This window comes from Sinocyclocheilus anshuiensis, unplaced genomic scaffold (assembly GCF_001515605.1).
Source record: "Sinocyclocheilus anshuiensis isolate Anshui unplaced genomic scaffold, SAMN03320099.WGS_v1.1 scaffold486, whole genome shotgun sequence".
NCBI lineage: Eukaryota > Metazoa > Chordata > Actinopteri > Cypriniformes > Cyprinidae > Sinocyclocheilus > Sinocyclocheilus anshuiensis.
This window is the reverse complement of record NW_015544142.1, coordinates 271,242-284,093: the sequence shown is the minus strand read 5'-3', so window position 1 is coordinate 284,093 and position 12,852 is coordinate 271,242. Positions and strand designations below refer to the sequence as shown.

The following is a 12,852-nucleotide window of genomic DNA, read 5'->3' as shown; positions in this document are numbered from 1 at the left end:
ATGAGAATCATGAGGTCAAAGGAACTGCCTGAAGAGCTCAGAGACAGAATTGTGGCAAGGCACAGATCTGGCCAAGGTTACAAAAAAAATTCTGCTGCACTTAAGGTTCCTGAGAGCACAGTGGCCTCCATAATCCTTAAATGGAAGATGTTTGGGACGACCAGAACCCTTCCTAGAGTTGGCCGTCCGGCCAAACTGAGCTATCGTGGGAGAAGAGCCTTGGTGAGAGAGGGTAAAGAAGAACCCAAAGATCACTTTGGCTGAGCTCCAGAGATGCAGTCGGGAGCTGGGAGAAAGTTGTAGAAAGTCAACCATCACTTCAGCCCTCCACCAGTCGGGGCTTTATGGCAGAGTGGCCCGACGGAAGCCTCTCCTCAGTGCGAGACACATGAAAGCCCGCATGGAGTTTCCTAAAAAACACGTGAAGGACTCCAAGATGGTGAGAAATAAGATTCTCTGGTTTGATGAGACCAAGATAGAACTTTTTGGCGTTAATTCTAAGCGGTATGTGTGGAGAAAACCAGGCACTGCTCATCGCCTGTCCAATACAGTCCCAACAGTGAAGCATGGTGGTGGCAGCATCATGCTGTGGGGGTGTTTTTCAGCTGCAGGGACAGGCCGACTGGTTGCAATCGAGGGAAAGATGAATGCGGCCTAGTACAGGGATATCCTGGACGAAAACCTTCTCCAGAGTGTTCAGGACCTCAGACTGGGCCGAAGGTTTACCTTCCAATAAGACAATGTCCCTAAGCACACAGCTAAAATAACGAAGGAGTGGCTTCACAACAACTCTGTGACTGTTCTTGAATGGCCCAGCCAGAGCCCTGACTTAAACCCAATTGAGCATCTCTGGAGAGACCTAAAAATGGCTGTCCACCAACGTTTACCATCCAACCTGACAGAACTGGAGAGGATCTGCAAGGAGGAATGGCAGAGGATCCCCAAATCCAGGTGTGAAAAACTTGTTGCATCTTTCCCAAAAAGACTCATGGCTGTATTAGATCAAAAGGGTGCTTCTACTAAATACTGAGCAAAGGGTCTGAATACTTAGGACCATGTGATATTTCAGTTTTTCTTTTTTAATAAATCTGCAAAAATGTCAACGATTCTGTGTTTTTCTGTCAATATGGGGTGCTGTGTGTACATTAATGAGGAAAAAAAAATAACTTAAATGATTTTAGCAAATGGCTGCAATATAACAAAGAGTGAAAAATTTAAGGGGGTCTGAATACTTTCCGTACCCACTGTATATATATATATACAAACAATACCTTTGTTGCAGTATTTATTAAGCTTTGTTAACGATAGTTAATTAAAATACAATTAATCATTTTTATCATTAATTTATTCATTAATCATTGTTATCTCGTTAGTCCATGAAATAATGTTTACATATACAACTTTTGATTTTGATAATTTATTAGTAAATGCTGAAATAAACATTAAGAATAATAAATGGTTTAGAAGTATATTTTATTGTTAGTTCATGTTAACTAATGCAGTTAACTGATGTTAATACATGTAACTTTATTGTGAAGTGTAACCAAAATCACATAAAAGCACCACGAATGCACCATATCATAAGTTTTGTGTTATGGCGAGAGGGATATTTTAAGTGAATGACCACACAAATTTCAGACATTATTGTCGGAAGACTTGGAATATATAGCGCACAATCCCCTTTCGTTATTCATCATTTTTCATTTTCAGATTTGAGGAAAAAAAGAAAGTCATACAGGTTTACAAAATCAGCAAGTGCCATAAATAAATTAGATTATTTGTAATAACTCATGGCTAGGCCAGGATGGCATCTGTGGACTTTTTTTGCATGTTATATGTTGAAATTGAATTAATTTTGTTGTTTGAATTTTTCAAAGACAAGAAAAAAAAAGTGAAAAAGTGCCCCTATTATGCCATTTCCAATATTGCCTTTCATGCAGTGTGTAATGTAGCTGTATGTGAATGTAAACGATCTGCAACGTTGTAAAGCTGAAAGTGCACGATAAATAAAGTTATTGTCTCCCAACATAAAGAATCAACGCTGAACAGCTGAAACAAGTCATTAGTAATTCGAATCCCACATTTGCATAATGCGCGCCTATGTTCTACGTTCGCCGGCCGCGAACAACTTGACCCCAACCACAAACACATCATTCTACTGACGACTGCTTCTCTAATCTCGGGGAGTTCAATAATGCGGGATTCACAAAATGCTTGCTGTTGAAAGATGGATCAGTATCCTGTTTATTTGGACCAGCTTCTCCACTGAATCACAACCTGTATGATAAATAATAGATGTTTATATTTTCTATAGAGTGTTCAAAATACAGAACTATTGAAATAGGTGTATCGTTTCCAACATGCGCTGTACGCCGTAGACCAATCACAACAGACTAGGCCATCTGACCAATCAGAGCAGAGCAGGCTCACGGAAAGGAGGGGTTTAGAGAGACTGAATCTTTGAACTGCTTCGAACGAATCGTTTGAGAATCGCTAGAAATTGAGGTGATATTAAATGCATATTTTGAGAAAACTAAAGCGTTTTTTGACCTTGCATGCATGTAATCCTCTTGTAGGAGACTCCCAAAACAATATTAGGAACCGTAAAAATGGCATAATAGGGGCACTTTAAAAAAGCCTGAAGCATTGTTTCAAAAACACTTGAAAATCAGATTTTTTTGTGCCTCTACTACCTCAGTTGGATGACTTGTATGAGGACTCAAATCTACAGCGCGAGTCTTAGTAGGGCAAAGGGGACGGAAGGAACCTAACACTTACTTCTCTGCATTCTTCACCACTTTGGACAGCAGTTTGGAGGTGGAGGCAGCTTTCACCAGCTTATTCCTGTTCTCCTCTCCGCTGTCCCACGTGGTACTCTGAGAACGCTCCATTCCTCCACGCTTCGCACTGCTACCCCTGCTGCAGACGCAAAATACACAGGAAAAGCATGTAAGGGTTTCGCTGGAAAAGAAAGCGATAGCAGAGAAGCTGAAAGACGAGTCCAGGGGAGAAGTTAAAAATTTAGAGGAGCGATATTATAAGCTTGGAGGAGAACAATCCATTAAATTTAAATAGATCTATATAGACCCACCAAAATGGGTCACATGTTCATTCAGACAATTTTACTTAGGATGGAGTGCAAAGTCTAGATGCTAACTCTATCCAGGTCCTCCAAACTCAAATAACCACTAGTCTTCTTTGGTTAATTTCAAACTGGAAGCCAGAAAATAAGCAACGCCCCTTGAAAGTCAAAGATGAATCCCTCAGGTAAAAGATCATGCATATGCCAAAGCACAATTCGCTCGATGGTTAGTACACACAGGGGAGCTGAAAAACTTGTAACCTAGTCCAGTGGTAAATTGCATGAGATTGTTCGGGAAAAAGACGCCTCACAGCATAGCTAAAGGAAGGTAGAGAAGGAAACACATCAGAGTTTTAGAAAGGGAAAACAGAGGAGTGTTATCCTCACGCGAAGCTGTTTGCAAGAAGAAAATGTTAAGAGTGTAAAAACAAACTTGTTTTCTGGACCAAAGCTTCTACACTAATACTCACCAACCCAATGTCCAATTTATTCACTATGGGAGCTGAACCAGAAGCTCATTTTGACAGAAAAGTGGGAGGTGCAACAAAAATGCTGGGAGATTCTGAACTTTAAGCAAATTAAGGCCAAAAAATAATAATAATAATTAACGATGGCTCATCTTGGGGCTTGAACCAACAAACTTCTGGTCACCAGCCCTAAACTTATAGCCATTTACACCATATCTCTCAACCTTAGCGGAGAATATGAAGGTCAAGGCAGGGGAGCATGGGGAAAAAATTTGGTAGAAGTGATCCAGAAACTCACAGATGTACACACAAACATTAAAGCCAAAAGTATACTTCGGTTTTTAGATATAATTCTCTACACATGTACTCGCTCCTTGAATGCACCTTGAAGTTTCGCACAAATTAATTTGCCCACAAGTTGGTTCGGACGTTGTTTCACAGTTGAAAATGAAACTGAGGAGACGGCACAACAACAAACTTGTCAAGAGTGCACCAACAATAGACATCCATGTTACAAGCGCTTGTGTGAGGGAGTTAAGAGATACTCACAATTCTAATTTAAACGAGTACGAAGACATTTTTATCAGTCATAACTTCTACAGAGAAATAGCGCAGACACTGGACAAGGATGAAACTTTCTAGAGTGCAAGTGTCGAACGTCTGTGTTTAAACGGTGTATACTTTGAAAGGCTGTGCATTCGGCTGTACGCATATGCTAAGAGTTCAAGTTGAAACTGAAGTATACTTTGGGCTTAAGGCCATTAAACAGGTCAGAGCTGTAGCAAAGTACCTCCAACCTCACCAAACATGGGAGTAAAAGAGGAGGGAAGGGAAGTGAATGGATAGTACTCCAGGGCAGAGCGGACACACTTCCACATGTGAAAAACTGGCTTGAGTTCTACATATAGGGCCACCTGTGAGGTATACAGGTCTAACGATGTCGATCCCTAGTATATGTGTGATAAAAGTTGTCTGAGTGCTCCACATGACTGTATTGTAAAATACCATCTATCCAAAAATGACCATGTAATACCATGGTACTATCTTATTTGGTCTACTAGCTACACCAGTTGAGTTTTGCTGGTTAACTGCATTACTAGCAGAAACCTAGACCAGCATTAACATCTATGCTAGTTTGTCGTCTTATAAGCAAAAAACACCACGTAAAATTTATCCATCCTGCATTTACTGCGTTTTTTTTTTTTTTTTTCCCTAAGAGTTCTTCTTTTCCAAGAAAATAAAGACATCACATAACCATCACTATATTGCCATCCGTGCAATCTCTGCAAGATTTCTAGAACACATTGTGCTAACCACAACAATCACAAATTTAGCATCGCTGATGCTAATTATCTATAAGAAAGCTTAATTCTTTGCTAGTGTGAGTGGAATACTCATTGATTGCAGAGGCTTTTTTAAGTAATGTGACTGTGGCAAAATCCAGGCTAATAATCTTCTTGCTGCATCGTCTAACAAGCATGGATCGGGCCGTGAAATGACATTACGGAGACAGCTAATTGGTTTTCCACTTCTCTTTAGCTAATTGGATGGGACAGCTTGCCGAGTCAATATGAATAACTCAGCAGGCGGGCTCTTGGGTTATTAAGTACAGACTAGAAGGTTTGCTAATGGTGTTGAAGCATGGCTGGTCTAATGTGTTAGCCTGATTACTCTGCGGATTATTAAGCAAGAACCAAGGGTTTGAGCACTGAGAGGACATCACATCTGCTTTCCATTACTTTCCACTTCTGGGTGGACTGCTCAGAGTGATCCAGAGCATAACACATTCTGACCTATACTGTCAGCCTGATGCTAGCAGGACATTTAGCATAGAATGAGGGACAAGCAATGATAAATGATGAGAAAGCAATAATTTGTTCAGATAAAATTAATTTAAGAGCCTGGAAATTAGGTTTTTATAATGCGTATTGATGAAAGTTGTGCGTAAGATAAAAAAAAAAGAAAAAGAATAAACATTTTTATTCAGGATGTATTAAATTGATCAAAAGTAAATGATGGAAGTAAAAAGTTAAAATACTTTTACCAACAACAACAAAACTTTTCCTATATATATATATATATATATATATATATATATATAAAATTTAAAATTATATATATATATATATATATAAGCATAAGATACCTTTTTAAAAATACATTAAATAATAATAATTATTCTTAATAACAAATTTTAATACTGATCCCCAAATTTTTAACGATATTGTTTCTATTTAAAAATACATTTATATATTTTATATTGTTTTTATACCTTTATATTGTTTTTATACTTTATCAAACTTATCAATGAGAAGAAGTGAATCATTTTATTAATTACTTTGTAATGTACCTTTGTTTTTGATCTAATAACAACATTTCCAATGCTTTATGGGATGAGTATTACATTTACTTTAAAGAACTGTATTTTCCTTCTTCAAATGAAATGTTTTAATGTTGTGACTCATCTTGGATTTGGTTGGTTTGGTCCAAGACATTTAGTTAATAATTTTTCTAAATCCCTATGGAGAAAATGAATGGGAAAAATACTTCCGGAACCAAGGCAGATAAAAAGTGGACTGTTGTGAATAAAAACTGCTGTGCTCTATTGATCTTGATATTGATTGAGGAAGCATGTCAGCCCTGCCCCTTGGCTTTATGTCAATAGGTTGCGAAAGCGCTGCAAAGCAGATTGCCAAACGCTGCTTGAACACTGCCAGAAATTGCATGGCTGTTGGTATATATATATATATATGAATGGTCTTTTTTATATTAATAATAGCACTTTACAATAAGGTTTCCTTAGATAACATTAGTTAATGCACTGTTAACTAACATGAACAAACAATGAACAACTGCATTTTTATTAAATAACATTAAGATTTATAAATACTGTAAAACATATCGTTCTTTGTTAGTTCATGTTAGGTAATGCATTAACTCATGTTAAATATATGGCTTGTTTCTGCCACAGGATAAAAAAATAAAAATAAATAAATAAAAAGGTAATTGCAACTTTTTAACTGCAACTTTTTCTCAGAACTGTGAGATAAAAACTCGCATTTGTGAGAAGAAAATCCAGGATTGTGAGATAAAATGTTGCAAATACCTTTTTTTATTTCATGGCAGAAACAAAGCAAACAAATAAAATAAAAAAAAAGACTCAGCATTCAGAGGGAAAAAGTCAGATTTTATTTATTTAATTCCATGGCAGAAATGCGCTTCCCTATAAATGGGACCTTTTTGTAAAAATGTTACCAAATTCATGCAGAATATTTTATGAATATTCATAAAAAAGTATGAATATTTTAATGCTGAACATAACTATATAAGATTCTAAATATAAAATATTTAAATATTATATTTAAATATTCAATAAAAGATTTAAATGAACTAAAGAAATTTCCAGACGCTTCCGTGACTTAAGATTCTATTGATTTCTATGACTTTTGCATGCTTGGAAATCATCAAATTAAACATGCTCAACAGTCAGGAAATAGAGATAGACAGGATAGACTGGGAGGATCGTGTCTGACTTAAATAGGGCAGCAATCCAGACATGCTAACTGGATTAGTCACCTGATATACTAGTCCATCTAAATTACAGTACCACTGACATAAAAAGATGCAATGACATTCATACTGTAAATTGTAATAAGTGTGGCTTAAGTGTTCAAAACTTGGTCCCACCGTATGCAGAATATTTCAAATAACATGAAATAAAAGACACCATAGCAACATCAAGCATTTTCTACACTGATGATCATAAGAATTTTTTTCTTGAGCAGCAAATCAGCATATTATAAACATTTCTGAAGGATCATGTGACACTGAAGACTGGAGTAATGATGCTGAAAATTCAACTTTGACTCACAGGAATAAATTATTTTTTTTTTTTACATTTGATTTTGAAGTAATTTGTATAGACAATATTATGTATATATAATGTTCTGATCTGTATTCTTAACATATAGTGGGCTCCAAAAGACAAGACCAGAATGAAAATCTGTCATTTATTTTCCATTTTAACCTGGTTTTGAATACATTATTCTAGTGTATATTATACATTGCAATGCAAAAACTAATTAAATTAGAAAGAAAAAGAATAAACAACAGAAGCAGTCTCAGATGTCTGGATCCTAGCTGAGACACACAGGGGGGGGTTGCTGGAAGGGGATGGTGCCTGAGGGGTGCTGGGTGCTGAGGGGGTTTTATCGTTAGCTTGTGGAGGCTCTTCTTTCTCCTTGATCCCCTCCATCGGAGGCTTGTCTTTTTTACGCTCGCCACCACTGCAAAAACAACATGCAAGTCAACAGAGGAAGATCTGATACACATGAAAAGATGAGGAGAGCTGAGCATCTCAACACTGAGGTGAAACACTCACAGACTTTCAGATTAATATATTTCTTCAGGATGAAAGAACATCACACATTAAACAGAGAACATCTGATTGGACCAACATTTGAATATGTCAGCGAAAGATTCGTTTTTTGGAAGCATTTTTCCAGACGACTGTACATTTTAAAAGTGTCAGTCATGGAGGTTTGCCACTACAACTTATTGTGATTATCTCCCTAATCTAACACACCTGCTTCAAATCATTAGCGGAGAGCTGAAATGGGTCAGAGAAGGGAGACATCCAAAATGTGTAGAGGCGGCTGAGATCATTTGCATATTTCAGTTGTGTGTGTGTGTGTGTGTGTGTGTACCTGGTATTCCCTACATTTTGAGGACCAAATGTCCCCACAAGTATAGCAATACTAGTGAATTTTGACCTTGTAGGGACATTTTTTAGGTCATAAATAGGGACATTTTTAGAAACAAGCTCATAAATCATACAGAATTAAGTTTTTTTAAATTCTAAAAACGCTTGTAGTTTTGTGTGAGGGGTAGGGTTAAGTGAAGGTACAGTACAGTATAAAAAACATTACATCTATGGAATGTCCCTACAAAAAATAGAAACCAGTGTGTGTGTGCACACATTACCTCTTAGCGGCAGAGGAGAGTGTCCCTTTCCTTGCTATGGACACTGTGGAACTATCTCTGTGAGATTTGCGGACACTGGAACTGCCATTGGCAATACAGGACATTGAATAGGCCTCACGCAGCGGGGTCTGACCTGCAGGAGACACGTCACACATTGGTTTTAGTCCATCTTATACCTCAAAACAATGACTGAAATCTCAGCATTGCAACAAATTTACTGCACAGACCTTCTATTAGGATTGCCACACCCTTTCACTTTTAATTTTCCAATTGGATATATAACGCTTCCGTGACTTAAGATTCTATTGATTTCTATGACTTTTGCATGCTTGGAAATCATCAAATTAAACATGCTCAACAGTCAGGAAATAGAGATAGACAGGATAGACTGGGAGGATCGTGTCTGACTTAAATAGGGCAGCAATCCAGACATGCTAACTGGATTAGTCACCTGATATACTAGTCCATCTAAATTACAGTACCACTGACATAAAAAGATGCAATGACATTCATACTGTAAATTGTAATAAGTGTGGCTTAAGTGTTCAAAACTTGGTCCCACCGTATGCAGAATATTTCAAATAACATGAAATAAAAGACACCATAGCAACATCAAGCATTTTCTACACTGATGATCATAAGAATTTTTTTCTTGAGCAGCAAATCAGCATATTATAAACATTTCTGAAGGATCATGTGACACTGAAGACTGGAGTAATGATGCTGAAAATTCAACTTTGACTCACAGGAATAAATTATTTTTTTTTTTTACATTTGATTTTGAAGTAATTTGTATAGACAATATTATGTATATATAATGTTCTGATCTGTATTCTTAACATATAGTGGGCTCCAAAAGACAAGACCAGAATGAAAATCTGTCATTTATTTTCCATTTTAACCTGGTTTTGAATACATTATTCTAGTGTATATTATACATTGCAATGCAAAAACTAATTAAATTAGAAAGAAAAAGAATAAACAACAGAAGCAGTCTCAGATGTCTGGATCCTAGCTGAGACACACAGACTTGTGTTAAACTAGCATTTGGCCTTCTTGTGGTTGTCCTGAAACACTACAGAACACACTGAGGTGTCCATTTGAGCTTGGGATTCTCACGCTAAACGTCGGTGCCATGATTGCAATGGTTTGCATCAGCCATGCTATTTAAAACTCTCTCTGAATGGCCTGCATGTGGAAATGTCTGATTTAGGTTCTTGGCTGCTCACCGGTCGCTTCACTTTGACCCCTTAGCTTTGTGAGAGAGACTGATGCCTGTGTAGCTATTGTGTTACGGCACCCTGCAGTCCTTGCGTGGTGGATTCGATTAACCGTTTCTCTCCAGGGCACGCGTACGTGTGTATATTATCTTAGGAGGCGGCGATGCAGTGTCAGTACCACATGGCTCCGTTTCACGCTCCATTAGCCCACAACAAAAACACACAGTGTGTGGCTGAACTCATCAGACTGTTGAGAGATGTGATGTGTGCGTGCGTTTGAAAAAAACTTCAACCACTTCTTTTCTCTACAGTGTTCCAGATAAAATCAAGGCATGTTTTTTTTTTTGGAATGTTTAGAAATATTTAATGCATCAACAAATTTAACAAGATATTAATGATCTAGTTCTCTTGGTTTGTTTTAAAATAAAAATCGTTCCAGCTCCACACAGAATCTGCAAGTTTTTGTATATTTTCTATGCTGATTTCATGGGACAATCTGCAAAATTCTGTGAAATGCATCTAAACACCATACACAGTCTTTATTGCTACGGCTGCCTACAATGAACAATTATTTTGATGATCAACTGATTCAGCAATTATTAGAACTACCAGTATGTTTGCAAATGGACTGTATTGTTTTGCCAATTGAAGGAAAAAAATTAATATAAAAACCTTAGAACAACTGATTGTCATTTCAGCTTTTGTATTCAACATGTGCTAACTAACTAACAATAAAGACAAGATAAAAACATATTAAAAAATACCACAGATAAACTACCTAATATTAATTAATATTAATATTACAATTTATAGTAAATAATAATAATAATAATAATAATGTTGATTTATGCATTTGGAAGACACTTTTGTCTAACATGACCTACATTGCATTATTATTATTATTATTGTTGTTGTTGTTGTTGGTTTTAAGGTTAGGGTTAGTTAATTATTATTAAATGTTAATAATGTTTAATATAATGAATAATACTAATAATTACAAATAATATATATATATTACGAATATACAAATACAGTATTAATAGTTTTTGATTTGTATTATTAATGATGTTTGTGTTGTTGCTAATTATTTTTAATAGTAGTGGTAGTAGTAATTACAAATAATATACTACTAATATACAAATATATTATTATTATTATTATACCAAGTCCCAGGATTATGCACAAAAAAGGAAAAATGCACTTTCAGGCTCTTAGGAACAGAACTCTAGCAAAATGCACAAAAAAAAAAAATTTAAAATGATATTCTGACAAAGTCATATTACATTCTTGCCCCATTACTGCTAGCTGAAAATTAGGCAAAATATGTAATAAACAAACATGCATGGGGTAGGAGAAGGGTCAAACTTTTCGAATTACAGACACTGTGATTCTGTGGACGTTGGGCAGTCATAAAGGAATTCTGTGTTTTTCCATGTTTAACAGTTAATGTCAAACAAACTACACGGTCTTTTATTTTTGACATCATACTGTTATAATTAAGGAAACTTAATCTTTCAGACTCGTGTCTCAGTAATAGGTGACTTTACTGGAAGCTCCCACTGCCGTCACAACAGACCATGCTCTTTGGGTCAAAGAAATATTTAATGTGTGTGTTTAGGGAGTTGGCTTTCATGGACAGAGATTGAGCATTCAAGCATAAGATTATCTTTTCCTGTGTACGGTTCTGTATGGGTGGGTATGTGTATGTGTGTGTGTGTGTGTCTAGTCAGCACAGCCGCACAGGAAGTCCTCATGTGACCTCACTCCAACAGGAAACCAAGGAATTATCTGCCTTCCATCAGAAGCCTGTCACTAGCCGTTCGTCTCCAAAACCACTGGTATTCTCCATCACTTTCATGCTCAAAATACAGGATAGTTTGCTGGATTTACGTATATAGTCACTCTTAATCACATTCAGGGCACTTCATATGATAGAAGACACTCTTACTAGCATTAAAAACATCTCGATAACAGCCTGCCTTACTGAACCAGACAGCGTGCGGAAATCGATTCAAATTTATTTCACGATAAACCAAATAAGTGATCAGAAAAATCGCAAAAACAATAAATCAAAGTATAGCATTCATCTGTAACTGGGAAAAGTGGTTTGTGAAGGAACCAGCGCTTCTCTGTTCCTTAGTGAATTCAGCCCTTTCACAGATATTGTCCAGAGAGCAGCTGGTTAAGGATACACTGAGGTTTGGGAGAGGACTTGAGTGGAAAGACTGAGAGTTTGGGGAAAGATACTAGTGTGTGGGGGATTATGGGAACTGAGGGGGAATAGATAGGGGGATTGAGTGTGATAGGAGCAGTGAGTCAGCATGGTGAGAAAGAAAGAGAAACGGAGGAGTAAAAGTGAGAAAAATGGGTCATAATGGGCGCAGTGAGTAAATATGGGCAGTGGAAAGAAAATGTGCTTCATTCAGGGACTGAGAATGTGAAAAATGAGAACTAACAACCATCATATGACACAATTTATAATGAAAATGAATGAACAGAAACAAAAAAAAATGTAAGTGCAAGTACTCAAAAATGCATATTTTTTCCCCCACAGAAATGCACATTTGAAAGTAAATAAATTCATTTTAAATTATAAATTTACTGGTATTAATAACAATAACATTAAATGTAAATAAACTCCTAATTTATACACTATTGCTCTAAAGATTTGTAATGTTCTTTAATACATTTCTTAAACGATTCATTCATTTGAGCAATATTGTAACATATTACTACACATTAAAATAACTTATTAATTTTAATATATTCTGAATAAATGTCATTTATTCCTCTGATGGCAGAGCTGAATTTTCAGCACCATTACTCCACTGTTCAATGTCACATTATCTTATTATCACATTTCTTATTATCAATGTTAAATACAGTTGTGCAGATTACAAATGTCTTTTTGTAATGTCATTTATGATGTCATGTATTGCACCCTTGCTGAATACATATTAATATTAATTTCTTCAAGAAATCTTTCTGATCCCAAACTTTTGAACAGTAGTGTATAAAATATTTTGACTGTAGGATTAGATTGGAACTGCTTAAGAGAAATATATATATATATATATATATATATATATATATACAGTGG

General features: G+C 36.2%; 1 protein-coding gene across 1 annotated transcript in view; it reads right to left on the bottom strand.

Moving 5' to 3' along the window:
• LOC107695036 (echinoderm microtubule-associated protein-like 4) overlaps positions 1–12,852 on the bottom strand; it is a 58,550-nt gene that overhangs the window by 22,029 nt on the left and 23,669 nt on the right. The window contains exons 4-5 of the mRNA XM_016494816.1: positions 8,533–8,665; positions 2,779–2,919 (exon numbers count right to left, since the gene is read on the bottom strand). Coding sequence (XP_016350302.1) covers positions 2,779–2,919; positions 8,533–8,665 — 274 coding nt within the window. The remainder of the gene's footprint in view (positions 1–2,778; positions 2,920–8,532; positions 8,666–12,852) is intronic.